The 17,853-nt window shown below is 45.2% G+C and overlaps 4 protein-coding genes across 4 annotated transcripts; 2 read left to right on the top strand and 2 right to left on the bottom strand.

The window, feature by feature from the left end:
* Positions 1 to 482: 482 nt before the first annotated feature.
* Positions 483 to 878, top strand: N7495_008454 (uncharacterized protein; the record flags this gene model as incomplete). Its single annotated transcript, XM_057211105.1, has 1 exon — positions 483 to 878. The coding sequence occupies one exon, from the start codon at positions 483 to 485 to the stop codon at positions 876 to 878; it is 396 nt and encodes a 131-aa protein (XP_057060648.1).
* A 6,147-nt stretch (positions 879 to 7,025) lies between these two features.
* Positions 7,026 to 8,356, bottom strand: N7495_008453 (putative S-adenosylmethionine-dependent methyltransferase; the record flags this gene model as incomplete). The annotated part of the gene is made up of 2 exons (XM_057211104.1): positions 7,026 to 8,118; positions 8,298 to 8,356. The coding sequence occupies 2 exons, from the start codon at positions 8,354 to 8,356 to the stop codon at positions 7,026 to 7,028; spliced, it is 1,152 nt and encodes a 383-aa protein (XP_057060647.1).
* A 674-nt stretch (positions 8,357 to 9,030) lies between these two features.
* Positions 9,031 to 11,121, bottom strand: dspD (putative protein-tyrosine phosphatase; the record flags this gene model as incomplete). Its single annotated transcript, XM_057211103.1, has 1 exon — positions 9,031 to 11,121. One exon carries the CDS (start codon positions 11,119 to 11,121, stop codon positions 9,031 to 9,033), a length of 2,091 nt encoding a protein of 696 aa, XP_057060646.1.
* Positions 11,122 to 14,153: 3,032 nt separating this feature from the next.
* Positions 14,154 to 16,569, top strand: N7495_008451 (putative LPXTG-motif cell wall anchor domain protein; the record flags this gene model as incomplete). Its single annotated transcript, XM_057211102.1, has 2 exons — positions 14,154 to 14,615; positions 14,734 to 16,569. 2 exons carry the CDS (start codon positions 14,154 to 14,156, stop codon positions 16,567 to 16,569), a joined length of 2,298 nt encoding a protein of 765 aa, XP_057060645.1.
* Positions 16,570 to 17,853: the final 1,284 nt, after the last annotated feature.

The following is a 17,853-nucleotide window of genomic DNA, read 5'->3' as shown; positions in this document are numbered from 1 at the left end:
TTCTGCCGAGACAGCGACTCCGGAACTGGATTAGTATATCACGGCATCCTTGAACGATATGCATTCATCGCAAACGACACCCTTGAGCGATGTGCATTCGCGACAGTAATGTCCCGTCTTCACCGTCTCTTCTGTCTCGGACGAATGTTGACATTCGTCCAGAGCAGAGGGGCACCCATATACTATAAGTAGCTAGTTCTTTCATCAATGAAAAAGCAGACTTCACAACAACCACAATATTCAGTACTATAGAGACCACTACACTTGGTGGTTTGTCTATGGTGTTGAGTAGTGGTTCGTTGGAGCTCACCGTTCTCAGACAAGATATTCGAATATCGCCAAGCGAGCGACACTGATCAGTTCTCACTCTTAGAGAACCTTTTCTCACTCCCAATTTTGTTTACAGATCAGGGAACTGAGAACCCATCCTTTTCTTTGATCAAAGACCACCACCTCCATCATCCCTTTTTGAAACCTCCACCATGGCTACTCCAGGAAGGCCCCCCGACTCAGAACGCGACATAGAACACCTAAACCCAAGAACTCCTATGCGACAACATCCAACACCCGGCCAATACCCTGTCTCCCTAACACCTCCTATACGCCTTACACCTCTTGATGAGATCAAGGAACTGTTCAGACCTATGGAGGAAGAATGGAAGGAGAGAGTCGCACAATTCGACCAAAGAATGAACGAAGATCCTAATAATGCCTCACTCCTTGAAGTTGCTGAGTATATCGAGACTGCGATGTTCCTCTATATACGACAGAAACTTTTCAGACGAAGACTATGGTACCACTTCATCGCTGACTTCAAATTCTTTCCTATGGAGACATGGGAAAAAGTTCCTGTACGACTGAAAGCACACATTCGATAATACCTTATGCAAGGAGTATATGTTAAGCCATCGCTCCTAGACGAGCTAAGCCAAGTACTCTTCGACCTCGCGCAAACACATGAAATGTATAACTGGACGATGGATGAGATTGAACAATCTCTTGCTGAAGTTATTCCAAATAACCTAAATCAAGTTAATACGGAACTTAAAAGGATCAAGGACGAAATGCAACAATCAGCGGAAAATGACGAAATACGACAACTATAACAGGAAATGGAACAAGAGGACACCACGTCAATTTATGTCCGACCGACTCGAATGGATAACCCGTTTTCTACTCAAGACGCCCGGCACCAGGAATATGCGCAAGGAAACCTCCGATATCCGTTGTTACCAGGACCTAGAGAAGTCACACTAGGAGCGGAGTATTACGTAAAACTTCTACTAAGCCAAGATCATGGTAATAGAGGTCCACCACCTTTTCAACCAGATTGGGAAACACAGAATAAACGACGACCTGAAAACATATACCTAGAACCACAACCAGACCCACGACGAACAGATTACTCGAAGGAAGCAATGAATGTCCGAAAAACATACAAGAAAGAGCAACAGTATAGTGGCTTAGAGGACTCATTCAACCTGAAACTCGCTATCTTTGAAGATATCTGCCGACACTCTGGTTTACTACTAGAGGCATACGAAAAAGCGCTTTCAGCAATGTTTACCGGCCAAGCCAGCGAATTCTATTACACCTATAGCTTATCTTCAAAGTCCTTTACAGAAACATGTAGGCGAATCAAGGCATACTTTAAGAGTCTACTTCATATGACCCAGAAGATGGTCCAATAGAACAATATCTCACTCTCGAAAACAATCCAAGAAAATCCGTCGCAGACAATCCTATAGTGTTTTGAACAAATGACTGAACAATTACTTAGAATTCGTCCAGTACTTAGTCAATATATGTAAAACGAAGAAGGATTTGCGTAAAAGCTTAGCATCTGTTGCTAAAACGTCCCGGCTTATCAAAATGTACTTTCTATACTATAGTCTGATCCGAACATGATGATTATGAGTCTCAAGACATCAATCGCGGCCTATGAAAACGCGCGCCAAAGGACTTAACAATATACCTAGGACACATCAGATAAAGCATGGATTACCGATCGAACCTTCCATAAGAAATGGAGACCAGATCGACGGAAGCAGGTTACCTGGAAAAGAGACTCTTCATCTTCACGAGCTGAAGGAAGATGCTGGGTCGACGGAAAGACGGAATGCCGATCATAGGACCATTTACTAGAGGAACGCGTAGTAGCCAGGAAACGATATCGTGAACGATTCACCAGAAACAATGGATCTGGAGATTTTAAACGATAGTTTCGACAATATATGGTTATATGCGAAGGTGAAGAACTCGATATTGAAGCCTTTAAAACTACTATTTCAGACTCTAAATCCGAACCTAAATCAGAATCCGAATCCGATGAATTAAGTGATAATGATGATAACTCCGAGACGTTCCTAATAATATTTAGGCCGGTGCCAATATCAGATACATAGATCTGGCACAATCAACTTATGAATCAAGCTTATCTATATAGAATAAGCCCTTATGTCTAAGAGTCTAAGAGCGATCTATTTATATACACCACTACCACATCGCGGTATAATTCAGACATCTTTTATAGTATTCTGATCGACATAGGCGCATCCCGAAACTCAACAACTAGGTATAGTCAATTTCTAGCTTTACAGAAACTAGAACCTAGTATCCAACTCGACAAATCGACCGCCGGACAAATCAATGTTTAATTTGGTATCGGGACTAGTGGATCAATCGGATCAATAGACATCAAAACACCTATAGGAATAGTTTAATTCCACGTCGTGAACGCAGATACGCCATTCCTATTATGCCTCGCTGATCTAGATCGTCTAGGGATCTATTATAACAATTTACAAGATATCCTAATAGGGAAGACAGGCCTTCGGATACCAGTAAAACGACAATTTAGGCATCCATTCCTTCTCTGGAAAGCAGCTCCTATATATATCATAGCATTTGTTCAAGGATCTGCCGAATATCTATTAACAGATACTAAGTTACGCAGAATTCACCGACGACTAGGGCATCCTGCCGTCGCCCGCCTTAAAGCAATTCTGAGCAAAGTAGGACATGAGGTAGAGAGGAATACGCTTAAGCATATCACCAAGTTTTGCGAACATTGCCAGAAGTTCGGGAAATCACTAGGACGATTCCGATTTACCCTTTAAGATAAGGACGGCGACGCATGTTTCAATCATAGCATCATTATTGATGTAATAAGTATCGATGGAGATCCAGTTCTTCATGTTGTCGACAAAGCCATAAGCTTTTAAAGTGGAAGATGGTTATAAAAAGGAAAAGGCATGACAGCTAAACATGCGTGGGAAGCATTACAACTCTGTTAGATCGATGTTTACCAAGGACCCCTAGACAATATCATAAACGACGCAGGAACCAATTTCGACAGCAAAGAATTCAGATATCTTGCAAAAACTATGGGAACCATAGCAAAGACAGTTCCAGTCGAAGCGCATAATTCTGTAGGAAAAGTCGAGCGATACCATGCTATGGTACGATAAGTCTATAACATCATCAGACGAGAGCTTAGTGACTCCATAGGAATAGGGGAAGCCAATGTTGATAAGGAACTAGCTCTCTAGATGACATAGAAAGCGATCAACGACTCGGTCGGACCAAATGGTCTTATCCCTACACTACTCGTTTTTGGAGCGTTTCCGCGACTCGCGGAGCTAGACGCCCCATCGCCAACAGTCATACAGCGCGCTGCAGCTATTACAAGAGCGATGCAGGAAGTCAAGAAACTACGAGCAAAACGACAAATTCAAGACGCCATGAACATGCGAAATGGACCCATCACAGCCGCTATACGAGGATTGCCACTAAATTCTCCTGTTCTTGTCTGGAGAGAAAAGAAGAAAAATGGACAGGGCTATTCCCACTACTCTTAATCGACGGAGACACATATGTTGTCGATAGCAGCGTCAAAGGCCCAAGATCGTTCCGGATAACTATCGTGAAGCCATTCCTAGAAGAAGACTAGTAAACCAATACGCCACTAGACGCATAGAATAATGGTATATAACATGATAGTCCAGATGCACAGCCTAATACGCAGCCTAATATATAGCTGTATAAGGATCCACCATTTAGCGTCATCATCGACAACAGAGGCAGGAATTTACAACAACCAAGACATACACAACGTCTAAAGCGCCAAGAAGACGAAGACATAGATAAAGAAGATTCGGAAGATGAAATCAATACTATCTTCCTAAACACCCCGACGCCAGACTTTCGCGCCTCTCGATAAAGCGAAATCAATGGATTACTAGCTAAAGGAGTCTTCAAATTCGTGCCTCGAACAGAAATGCCTAAAGGAATTCGACTCTTTAATTCCAGGTTCGTCGATAAGATCAAAAACGCAGGAACAGATCAAGCGAGAGAAAAGTCACGACTCGTGGTGCAGGCATATAATGACCATAGAAAAGAATTTGTTCTGACCTAAGCACCTACGATTCAATATGTTAGCTAAAGAATAATTCTATCTATCGCTGCGATGCGAGACGATTCAGATTTATACCTTCGTGATATCTCATAGGTATATGTGTAGTCGATATCAGACTTGAACCGACAATTCTATATGCGACCCCCTGCTGAATTTGGTTTACTAAAGGACACCGTCCTAAAAGTCTTAAAGCCCCTTTATGGAATCCCGGAAGTAGGCAATCATTAGTTTCAGACATACCATAAGCATCATCTTGAAAAGCTAGGAATAGAGCAATCCACCTATGATATATGCCTCCTCTACAGCAAGAAACACTTTGGAATTGTCGGAATGCAGATAGACGACACTTTGATCCTCGCGAATGCTATATTTATTAAGAAGGAAGAGGACGAACTACAGAAGGCGCAGCTTCTATCGAAACCACTTCAAAAGCTTACAGAGGTCAATCCACTTGAATTCAACGGCAGCATCATCCGAAAAGGCAAAAACAGGATTACAATTTCGCAAATCGATCAATGCCGACGCCTAAAGACCATCGCCACCAAAATCGTTTTAAAGGATGTATATATCTCTTAACGCGCTCGTGGAGCTTATATCGCATCAGTTTACCAACCAGAAGCCATATATGACTTATCCTTTTCAGCTTAAGTCATCAACCCAAAAAAAGGAAGATGCGGAGAGATTAAATAGGCGCATCCAATGGCAAATCGATAATCAAGCGAGAGGACTTCACTTTGTTAAGCTTCAAGAAGACACGCTATAGCTTATCGCATTCGTTGACGCATCATTTGCAAGAAATCGTGATTCAAGCAGCCAGATCGGATATATCATCACTATGGCTGATGGATATAGACAAAACCAGGTCATTAATACCAATATCCTACACTGGTCATCTATCAAATGTCATAGAGTCACTAGGAGTGTGCTCGCCGCCGAGCTATATACCACATCACACGGAGTGGATATCGCTTTCGCAGTCAACCAAACCTTAAATAAAATCCTGCGTGCGGTGGAGCATTTACCCAGAATTCCCCTGATACTCTATATAGACTCACGCTCAGTATATAATGCAGTCACACGTCTCGGGACTACACAAGAAAAACGACTTATGATCGACATCATGGCACTACGTCAAACATATGAACGACGCCAGATGGAGCTTAAGTGGATCGCAGGAGGATCAAATCCTGCCGATGCGATGACGAAGGAGAAGTGTGGAAACGCACTGAAGGAGTTGATTGATATAAATCAGATCGACTTAGAGACCCTTAGTTGGGTCGAACGTTAAGTTTTTCCTACTACAACTTTTACGAATTACGGCCTACATGATATTTATGCACCTAAATTGGTATAATTGGCATCGCGTTCTGCACGAAATGATGAAGCTTGTTTCTCTATTTTTAATGACATTTAGAGTTGCTCCAGTGTTGCGACGGCCGAGAAACAAGGCCATCAACAGACGGAAAGTATTTCGGCCGAAAAAGCTTCTGCCGAGACAGCGACTCCGGAACTGGATTAGTATATCACGGCATCCTTGAACGATATGCATTCATCGCAAACGACACCCTTAAGCGATGTGCATTCGCGACAGTAATGTCCCGTCTTCACCGTCTCTTCTGTCTCGGACGAATGTTGACATTCGTCCAGAGCAGAGGGGCACCCATATACTATAAGTAGCTAGTTCTTTCATCAATGAAAAAGCAGACTTCACAACAACCACAATATTCAGTACTGTAGAGACCACTACACTTGGTGGTTTGTCTACGGTGTTGAGTAGTGGTTCGTTGGAGCTCACCGTTCTCAGACAAGATATTCGAATATCGCCAAGCGAGCGACACTGACAATCACACTCAATTTGCCTCTGCATTCAAGCTTTGGTTGTCCAGCTGAATGACTTGGAATATTGAAATATTAAATATTGAATACTGATTCGGTCTTCTACCCCACCTCATGCGCCACAGTCACATCTAGGCACGTTGAGGCGACCTCGGCTGACCAGAACAGAGATCGGTGAGGGTATCAATGGAACTATATTGAAAGGTTGTTACAGTTCAATCTTCTGGTACGCTCCAGGCTTCTATGAAGTTTTATTCCACAAGAATATATATTATGCCGAACTCAGTATTCCTTCGTGTATACCACCTACCTGAGTGATCACCTACCTAGGTCCACACCCCTCAATGCACGACATTTAGCTATCCAATGATAAGAAGCCATTAAGAAGCATGATACCTCGACTCAAAAACAAAAAGAAAATTGATATTGTCTATAGTACCAAACTAAGCTCTGGAATCTAGGGAAATCCACTGGCCTTATCACAGTTACTTGCGAGCCATCGCGCCATAGATGAGACTATTTTGCAATTGAGTTACGTATGATCAAATTAAAATATTATGAAATAAAGATCCCAAGTAAGCGAATACTATTCCATACTACGTACTTAGGTTGGTACTCAAATATTAAATTCACCGATTCTGCAATTAATTGCATACTGAATAGTCTAAATATCAATCCATGGATTCTGTTACACTTTTTAACATCTAGCTGCCTATAGTATTGATTAGGGTATTAAAGCAATGCCTAGTCAACTAGTGCCAAATAGAAACTTCTAGGCTATCAGCCTTGGAATATTATAGAATAGAGGTAAGATGAAACTTTGGAAGCATCTACCAAGGTATACGCCAACGTCCAGTCCCGAGGTCAATAAAAATCCCCAAAAACCATGCATATGCAAGTCAACCATCCTAAGAGGACCCCCTCTGAAAACACACAGTGCAAACCCCTGACCCTCCTGCCCCCCAAATCTAAACCGAGGATACTCAACACACCCCCAAACAGTAAACCGATCACCTGTATCCTTGCCAGGAGAAGCACCAGTAAACCATTTAATCAATTCATCCTCCGTCCAATTGCAACTAGTAACAACCATAAACCCACCGCGCCTAACAAGCCTCCTCGCAATATCAGGATACCGTTCACAAACAGCCGTTTCCTTCGCACCATCCGCCAACGAGATCGCGTCGAAAGTGCCCTTGTCAAGCACTATGTCGAACCCGCCGGCTGAGTACGGGAACCAGGATAACGTCTCTGCTGTAGATGGTGGTGTGAGGCTTGTTCCGGATGGAGAGAGGGCCGCTTTTGAATTTAAAATGTCCCATTCTTCGAATTGAATGGTAGAGGGAGTAGAAGCAGTAGCAGTATGCTCTACTTCTAATCGTCCCTCATCTCCCTTCTCAGAATAAGCATCAGATTCATCTTCAGACTCAGACTCGTCTTCATCCTCAGAATCAGTCCTATAAGCAGAATGCCCCCTTGAAACCTGCAACTCCCTCGCAAGCTCAACGCTATGCAGCGAGTAGTCAACTCCGACCAAATCACCACGAAAGCCTCCCTTTTTCTGTAGCAATGCAAGCATGCTCCCATTGCCCGTTCCCAGGTCTAAGATGCTAGGTTGGACTTGATGTTGCTTTGTATTGCGTGGTGCTAACGGGAACGAGCGGCGCGTTAGGAAGCGGAGGACTTTTTCGGGCGCGTTGTGTTCTGAGAACCATGATGTGCCTGGGTCATCTTCATCGTTGACATCTGAGTCTGCGTCTGCGTCTGCATCTGTGTCTGAGTCTTGAGTGGCTTGTGCTGACTCTCGAGGTTCATCGTGCGTGCTGGAGATATGGGCGCGTGTGCGGGCGTAGTAGGTTTCCCAACTAGAGGGGGTCTTGTAAGTATTATTTATTTCATATCATAACTGGATAGCTCTAGACTTGATTCAGGGTGTTGGCTGGTTGAGCTATCGGGCTATATCGAGTTTGTTGGAGGGGCAGAATGCGTTTCCACGATCTCTAGGGCTTGTGGGAACCTTGGAAGGGCGTATCAAGATACTTACTATTCTTTTGTGCCCAGCTCACTAGGTGATAGGTAGGTTGGGGTATTCTCGTCAGCCATTTTGAGTGGTGATTAAGGGCTGTGTTGGTGCGCTAGAAAATTTATGACGTTCTTATCGGCTATCAGATCTGATCAGATCAGTATATCACAACATACGGAAATATTTATGTCTGAAAAATCCAGGTTTATTGAGTATTTATGAGGCTGCCCAGCGCTCAAGGGGTATTGTCATTTCTTTTATTTAATCCACCTCCTAGGTAGACTAAGCTAACAAAAAAAAAAAAAATAAAAAACGAAGGCCTTGTCCAAACGGAACAAATAATGCAAAGGTAGTAGTGCTTGCCAACCAATGCAAGAAAACGAAAAAAAAAAAAAAGAAAAAACGCATCCCTCCAGATGTCCGCAATAATATTACAATTACCGGGTCCGTGAAATGATATTCAATCTTTCAGGAATGGATTTGATATGAAATGAAAAGAGTTCGCTTGTTCCATGGTAGATAATAGAGAAATAGTAGCGATTGAGATGGCGGAACAAGTTGTAAGTGATGAGCGACAGCAAAGCCTGCTTTGGTCATGGAATCATCAACCCAGTCGTGGGGGGGTATTGGGACTGAGGTTAAGAAAATAGAAAATAAAAGAGGCCCGTGAGAAAGTGGTGATTCTCTTAAGGAATCAAACATAGAATGTCGCGTCATGAGATCGTTTCATGCCCACTGCTTTGACAGTGGCAGATTAAAGGAAATCAAAGATGTTTCTCATCATGAGTTTTTCAGTTCCTCCCACAGGAGGCGAACGAGGATCAGCTGTTTCAGTGGCATATTGCACAGCATTGGGGACCTCTACCACACTCTCAATAGTTGGAGCACGAGGAGGAGAGGAAGTCACAGGTTGAGCTGGGGTCAGGAAGCCACCAGTTCTCGGCGAGAACAGACCAGCATTTGCCGAAAAATTGCGCATTACAACGCGCGTTTGGACAACCGGAGCACAAGTGCTGCTCACACTGCGTGGCAGCTTTCGTGGACGACCAGATGTAGGTTCCAAAGATGGTTCCAAGGATGGGAACTTTTGGCGGAATGGCAATGGACGTGGAGACAGACTACGTTTAGGAGATCTAGCCCCAGTACCACTGGTCCGAGGACGTCCTGGCATTGAAGGAGGGGCCAGACATGACACTGGTGGCAGACCAGTGGAATACGCAGACTCCTCCCTGGCTGCTCGTTCCTCTAGGCTGGTTTGAGGCTCAGAACTGCGCCGCGGGCTATCCATGAACCATTCCTCTGGGGCAGGTCTTGACGGTGAGCCTCGCAGCAACCGGCCGCGGAAGTCGGTCAGCTGGTAGATGAGGCTCATGTTGGGCCCCACCCACTGGCTGCGTCCCTTGACAATTTCATACATCGCATTAAAGTCCAAATGACGGTTCTTGTACAGACCGTACGCGATGACTAACGATGCCGAGCGACTAGCACCAAGTTGACAATGCACCAGAACCCTTTTTCCCTGGGAAATGCGGTCGTCAATCAGCTCACACAAAGGAAGCAGATCGTCCAGGATCTCCGAATTATGGTCCCAGCTGACATGGATGTATTCTGGGGTCGATGGGGCTGGAGTGGTGGATTCAGATTCTGGCTGGAAGTCGAATGCCGACTTGAAAGAGAGTTCCGACATGGCAGTCAAGGGAGAGTCTTTGGAGAAGGGATTGGAGGCCCTGGGAGCGTTGCGCCAGGTACTCATGACAGTATCGGGTTGCTCCTTCTGATCAGTACTGAATGGGTTTGCGACTTCTTTGGCAACGTTAAATACCACGTCGAACTTGGATGCTTCCTCAGCGGTAGGCTCCAAATACAGAAACACTCCCGAATCGTGTATCCGTATGGGCCCATCGGGATATCCGCGATCGGCTTTGCGCGTGGATTCTCGGGAGTCCATGTGGACATCATTCTCGTCTTTTTCCTGAATAATTCGATGCGATACCACGATTCCATCTTCAGGCATCGATGTCAGAGGAGAATGTGTCTCCTCGGATGAAGAGACTGAATTATGCGTGCCACGCCTTGACCTTATTGGGGGAAAATGCAATCCACCTGGGGGACCAAAGGCAGGCGAGGAGATGGATGCCAGCGAGGGACTTGACTCGGAATGTCGCAAAGAGTGGTGTTGATTCAGTAAGGGTGTTGGGGGAACGATATCAGAGCCGTTGGTAGTAAATGACTTATTGATGCCGGGAGTTCGAATGCTCAAATTGGCAGGACGCCGTCGGATAGACTGTTGGGGAATCTGGATGGGGGAAGGAGGGCAAGAAAGGGTTTTTTTAGATGATTCCGCTACAGAGGCTGTCGCAATTGGTGGGCGACCGCGGGACGAAGGTGGCATTCGAAGCGACAAATTTTTCAAATTCCGTGCGCGAGATCCTGGCGACGTGGGGCGCGCTTCGAGGGGAGTTGGTACGAGTCGCGCGTTATCTGGTGGCATCATGGGTCGCGGGGTAATGTCGAGAGCGCGAGAAGGTGGGGGGAATTTGGGGTACGACAGAGGCATGGCCGATGGAGACTCCGGCGAAGAACTGGGAGTGATTTCACTTGTCAAGGGCGAGTCGAACGGAGAGACGGTGTTGGTGGGTGAGGATTCAGTAGAGACTGATGTCATTGATGAGACACTCTTGCGGTGGGAAGGGAGTAGACGTCGCGGGTTGACGACGTGGGATGGGAGTAGAGAATGAAACGAGCTTTCCTCCTCTTTGTATTGGCCATATACGGACATGAACGAAGGGAACGAGTCCGGGAAGGACGGTGGACTTGTTTGTATCGGCATAGTTTGTAAAGGCATTTCGAGAAGGCACGTATCCAAAGAGCTAGGGCATTCGGGATCTATATTTGCTACCTGAGCAAATGTGGGCTTCGACTATAGATGTTAGTTGGCGGCTCAAGGGTTGACAACTGCAAGGGCTGAATTGATGATCTGCGACCATGAAAAGACAGAAATAAAACATCGATATGCACGTATCCCATTAGGAAGAGGAAAGTGGACACGAAGTTACAAAAAGCGAGATGATTTTCAATAGTTTGTATTTGGTGGCTCACATACCAAATAAAAAGCCACCCGGAAGATCAGTGGCCACTAGTTTCAAAAAGGGGACTTTTTAAAAAGTCCAGTAGATCGAAAGATCAAAGTCAAGAGGGACTATGAAATAAAGGAATGATAGGGCAAGGTATGAAAGAGGTGAAATGGGGGCGGGGGGTAAAGTCGTTCCTCCGGGGAACGGGGGAATGCAGAGAAAGAAGCAAAGCCCTAAATGAAGAAAGAGGTTATAGAGAGAGGAGAGAGAGAGAGAGAGAGAGAGAGAGAGAGAGAGAGAGAGAGAGAGGTAGAAAGGGGTGAAGGGAGAAAAGGAAGCAGTAGAGAAGAAAAGAGAAGAGAAAGAAAAAAAAACACGACGATGGACCCTTCCACTGTTTTTATTTAGATTTGTATTCAAAGTCTGATGCTTAGTACATGTTAGAGATCTCCGATTTCAGGCCCACTGTAATTTGGTTTTCTATTACCAAATCCTTCCAATGAGAGGAAGTGCACTTCCTGAAACCAATCATACCGTCTGCAGTACTGCCTTTAGCCGCTGGAGGCGTTCTGTAGTCGGCGTCAATTACTTGAAAGTTATTGGGTTACAACAGAGTAGAGCAAGTAGTTTCAGAGATGTTTGATGCATCATCAAGTTCTCAACCTTGAAAATAGAATACTTGGAAACCTGTACGAAACAGAGGATTTCTTGAACGAGAACAAAACCGGGTTCCACTTCAGTCCCACTGGGATTCGCGTTCGTACGGGATTATACGGAGTACTATTTATGTATTTAATGTATCTACTATTTATTAATATATTTTTATACTTCCTATATATTAATATTCAATCCAAGTTTACGCGTATATATATATATATATATATGTATATTGTTGGAGATATCTACCTAGGTAGTATATATAGATCGATATATATGGATACAGTGGCAAGAAGCCTTGGAACAGAAACAGAAAGCATTAAGACGGCACACTGTGGAGAACATGTCAGGGGATGTAGAGTAGGAGTAGGAGGAGCTTGGTGTCCAAATTCGGTGCTTACCGACCCGTCTAAAGTGTGCACGGTTCTTACTGTCAACACGGCACGCTAGGTGAACGGTGGAGGCTGGGACAACTGGTAGAGTTAGGACTAGGATTAGGATAAAATTAGGATTATGATTCAGTTTTGATGTTCTGGTAGTCGTGGGTTATAAAAGAAGAGACAAACCCTTCTCAATTATAGTTGTTTACAGCTCATACTCGGTACTGTATAGTGTATAGTGTACAAGAGTAACAGCTGAAACTGCCCAAATCTGAAACGCCAAAGCATCCACTAATACTTAGTCAGTCTTGGCGCACCACGCCATACAGCAGCGATACCTGCCATTTTCAGATGATCGTCTTATGGGACAAACCTTCCTGTTTGAGTTCTCGATAAAGTGAGGTCATAGAGTCCTTGGAATTTAAATATTACTACTCAATACGGAGTACTTTGATCCTCGGTTCTTCCTGCCACGTGGATTGAAACTGAAACTCCGCCCAGTGCCCGGTTCTGGTATTGTACTCTGTATACATTCCATACATCCTTTCAATCTTCAATTTCATCCAACAATAACAATAACCATGACAATAATAATAATAATAATAATAATGATAATGACAGTTCATTATATATATTTACTTGAAATAGACTCAATATATTCCATAATATTCACGTTCATAATAATCTTACAATATGCCGCCTATGTTCCAGATACATTGCAGTTCACAACCAATACGAACTGAAAGAAACAGTCTTCCCCTGAACCCCCGGTCATTGCGCGCGGCTTACGTTAGTTCGTGTTTCATCTTGTTTTGTTTCGGCTCGCGTCTTATCTCATCACACACGTGATGTGATCAGATTTATTCTTTACGGGATTCTACAGTTACTACAAGTTATAGGTTTACAAATTACAGCAGGTCGTAACCTGCAACTTTAAACTCCACGCCAAATTCCGGACTTATTCCGGCAATTGACTTTAGGCTGTGCCTAGACCAACTGGTATCCTTCAGCTGAATTCTATAAAGTGGCAACCGAGAACTCTCAGGTCACGTGATATATCCACAAACTAAATATAAGCTGGAGCCAGTCTTCTTCAAGATAATAATTGCTGACTCCACTGTCTATCTAGGTATACCTGAACACAGAACCCATGGCTCTGAGTAATTGGGGGACTGGAACCACGGTTTTGTCTGGTCTGAAAGTCAGATCGTTCATTAAAAGGTAGGTAATCCAATTACATATGATATAGATGGTCACATAGCTAGTATAATAGTATAATAGTATAATCTCTTCCAATGTCCACGGGTAATTTTCTACAGAATACCTCTACTATATTTACTTAAGTACCCATGTATCTAGGTACTTAATTTAGATGGTAAGCACCTAACTATGGCAGGTACCATGTACCCGCTACCCAGGTAGGTCAAGGGCCCCCCGGGAGGTGTAGACCACTGCATGTTCTTACTCTACTGGTCACAACGTGCTGGTTCTGCACCCCGTCGTGATCTAAATCAGCCACTTTGATACATCTAATTCAAATACTCCGTAAACTGAACTGATCAGAAAAATATTTGTATTTGACTCGTGCAAAATCTCTTGCATGCTTGATCCATGCAGATTCCCTTCCGATTCCCCCGCCAGGAACCCAGCTTCCCAGCTTCCCAGCTTACCATCCCAATTCACTGGTAACCTTTGGAAACTGCAACAGCGTAAAGTGTTTGAGATCCGATCTCAAAATTGGAGGAACAGGCTCTTAGTCTTCTCCGATGGAAAGCCCAGAATCCCACAGGTCCAAGCCCTGCTCTAGCCCCACAACAACCACTTGTGAAACGCCTGCTCCTGACAACCCAAGCCGCTCCCTATTGCTGTCCCGTCAATCTGCAAGCTTTTCTCCTCCCAGTCTCCAGAAGATATCACTCAACAATCCTAGACCTATCGGCGCGATTCCGCCTCAGTTGGGCAATGCCGAGGAGCAACTTCACCTTCCAGAACCCCACACTATTCGCCCTGATGTGAATAGCACCATGCCATCAGGTATGGCTTATTCCGAAACAAGAACCCTGCTGGACGATCAGAGTCGCGCGCTAGGTGCCCTTCGTATCGGGACCGACTCCAGTATCTCCGACATGGAGTCGCGACCGAAAAACGACGATGTTTTCTTGAATATTGCAAGGTCGGATACCAGTAGACGGAGAGACTCACTGGCTGGACGATCGGAATTTAGACGGGTGAGTTTTTTCCAGCATTCTTTTCTCCTACTTCCTGGAAAGACGGGCCCATGGTCCATCTGCGGGTGCCAATTGTTTCCCTCCTGAGACCCTGGATCGCTAACGGATGGATTATCAGTCGCGCCTCGGATATACTCAGAGTCTACGGTCTCCGACCGCCCGCTTCGACTCAGAACAACCTCCTTCTACCCCGGATCAGCGCTTTAGCAATGGCGATAGCCCCTTGCTTTTACAGGAACCCCACAGCAGTCCCAAAAACCCCCATTCTTCGGCCATCTCGGCTCATCCCCTCGATGAACCCGCTCGCCATCGCTACTCCAGCTACAACTCTGGCTCTCGCTCAACCGTCGGTGCACCTCGGAGCCGATTCAGCCGTACAAGCCCCGACAGTTCCCCGCGTGCACCCGAAGTCAATATCGAACGGCGAGTCTCGCTACATGAAGCCCGTCTACGTCATTCTAATCTCTCCTCTCTACGCGGTAATCGACAGCCATCGGAATCGGATACGACAGAGCGTGCCGATGAAGAAACCGACAAAACGCGAGCTGAAGAGTCAGAGTCTACCCTTTCAACAAATGCGCCCTCTACAGTCTGGGATGAACTGGACGACTTGAAATCGCGAATTCGCAAGCTGGAATTGACTGGGAAATTACCCCCGTCATCACACGCAGCAATTACTGGTTCCAACGACAGGCCCCGTACTGCGGCAACTACAGTGACAGCTCTATCAACATCTCCTAAACACCGTCGTAAAATCAGCTCTTCATTCACCGAGACTGAAAGTGCCCCAAAAAACCAACTGCAGCCGGTCCTTCAATCGGCGCTAGCAAAAGCAAAATCAGTACTGAGTCATGGCGTATACAAGGCGCTGGAGGCGACAGTCACAGACGCACTGACGGTGTCTAATTTATTGGGCGTTAGTGGAGCTCCCTCAGGCGCAGCCTCTATTGTGGATGGATACAGTTCATCCGAGCGTCGGGCACGTCGCAAGGCCGACAGTTTGTGCCGCAGCCTGACTGAGTTTTGCTTGGCCCTGACGGATGATGAGCTACGGAAAAATCAGGCGCAGACCACGCAGCCGAATGTTAGTGATAGTCCATCAATGCCGACAGCCCAGCGAGGTGCTAGTCTCGAACCCGAAGTCCAAATGCGCCAAAGCACTAGCCGCATCACAAATCGCTATCAAGACCGTCGGCAATCGATGATCAACATTAGCTCGGGATCAGGCAATACAGTTGAATCCCCACAAGACCAGTCACCCAGCATATCTCTGCCACCAACTCGTCTCAATCGCTATTCAACATCTCTGCAAGCCCGCAGGTTAGCCGACGAAGAGTCTCCGAATAACCGCCCACTTTCGAGATCAGCGACGATGTCAGAGATTGACTCTCCGAACCCTGGGCAGGTTGTGTCACCAGCACAGCGGTTATCTTACGGCTATAGCCGCTTGGCATCTCGTTCTATCTCAAACAACCAGCAAGAACATGGCCCAGCATCTCGCCGACAAGAACTTGGTCTAAGAATCTCCCCCCAGTCCGCACAATACCAACCATCACCATCTCAAGCACCGACATCACAGCCTCCTCAGACCCCGACCACCCCTTCCCACACAGGCATTCCACTTCGTCGCAGTAGCTACATGACTCCTGGTACTTACACCCCAATGACATCCCGCTCCAACATTCAAGCGGGATCTCGCCGATATGGGTTCTCATCCAGTCTCGCCAGTGGCACACCACGCTCTGGAGCCGAAGAAAGCCCTCGGACACCCCAGTTACAGCAATCACAGACTAGATTGAGCATGCCATCTGGCAAATCTGTATCCAGCTACACTCCCATCTCACAACCACGACCTCGTGCAAATAGTCTTGGAGCGCGAAAATTTGGTCTTCGATACCGCTCCACAGCTCCACCCAGCGAGAGTGTCGTCAACATGGAAGACAGCATTGACTAGCTCTACAGATTAGATGTTTGCATTCCATTGACCCTCGCATGTATCCCCACCAACGACTAAGAATCTGGTTTACGTCTTTTTTTTTGATACTCACGCAGCGACATCGCATCTGATCATGTTACCCCCTCCGCGATTTCGGAAGCCCGGCGTTCTCTTTTCTTACCACATACACGCACGCTTTAATTGCGTATGCATTCTGAATCAAATCTGGAGTCCTTTTTTCATTTTACACCACCCCCCTTCACTAAATACAGGGTTTACCTGAATTTGGTGCTTTGTGACGAATTTCCTGTGTTTGATATGAGAATCTGCCATTCACCCAAACAGGTCATGGACTGTGCCGGACAAACTTGTCCATTTCCTTTTTCTCTTATCCTCTTTTTTTGCCCTTATTTTGATGTCACATCATCTTTCGACAGCGAGAACCCCCTCATCAAGGGGTTTTTCATTCTTCATCGGTCCGTGTACAAAAACATATCAACCCCGGCGTCTTGTGGTTATATCCAACCCTCCTATTGTTTTGCCTCTGTACAAATTTGTGTCTTGCTTCGATGTCATTCCTGGTCGCCTTTTTTTTTTATCTGTTTTCTTGTCTTTTGATCTGTACTCTGAGCGTTGTTACGCATATGGGACGAATTTCTCTAACGAATGAATGAGAGTTTACATTTATAGTTTCACCATCCCAAGAGTAAATTTGGAAGCTATAACTCAAGGCCATAGTTATATACCCGACTTTATTAGACACTACCTAGGTAATACTCCAGAGCTACGATATATGGACTAAGTTGGGATTCAAAGTGTTGCCTACTATATACCTAGATATCCAGATAGGCAATTAAAATTCACGGGGAAAATAGATCGATTCTAGGTAACATGAAAGGTCTCATCAGCTTCTCCGTCCACCTGAGCACTGACACTGACTATAAGATGATCCATCCTGTGAAGACAAATCATGAAAGTGCCTGGAGGATGATCAGGATCCTGGAATTGAATGTTGGAATCAAATCCGTCGAGAACATCTATTCTTAAATCCAAGCTAAAGCTTCTCCACTCTGATTCAGCCCTACCCTCGGTGGGTTCAAGATTATCAGATATCTTGTCTGTTTCTATACCTCGGTATTTATCTATCTACCCCGTACTAAATGTTGAGTTGGAAATACCTAACTTAGTACTACTTACAAGTTTATCATTCTATCGTATAATACTGTGGACTCTAGTTCCAAGGTTGCTGAGTACCTAAGCTGGCACTAGTAAATTTCTTTTACGATTGCCTATTAGCCATAT

Source organism: Penicillium taxi, assembly GCF_028828555.1.
Source record: "Penicillium taxi strain IBT 34144 chromosome Unknown utg000005l_segment0_segment0, whole genome shotgun sequence".
NCBI lineage: Eukaryota > Fungi > Ascomycota > Eurotiomycetes > Eurotiales > Aspergillaceae > Penicillium > Penicillium taxi.
Note: the sequence above shows the minus strand (reverse complement) of the source record. Positions and strands in the feature narration are given on the sequence as shown.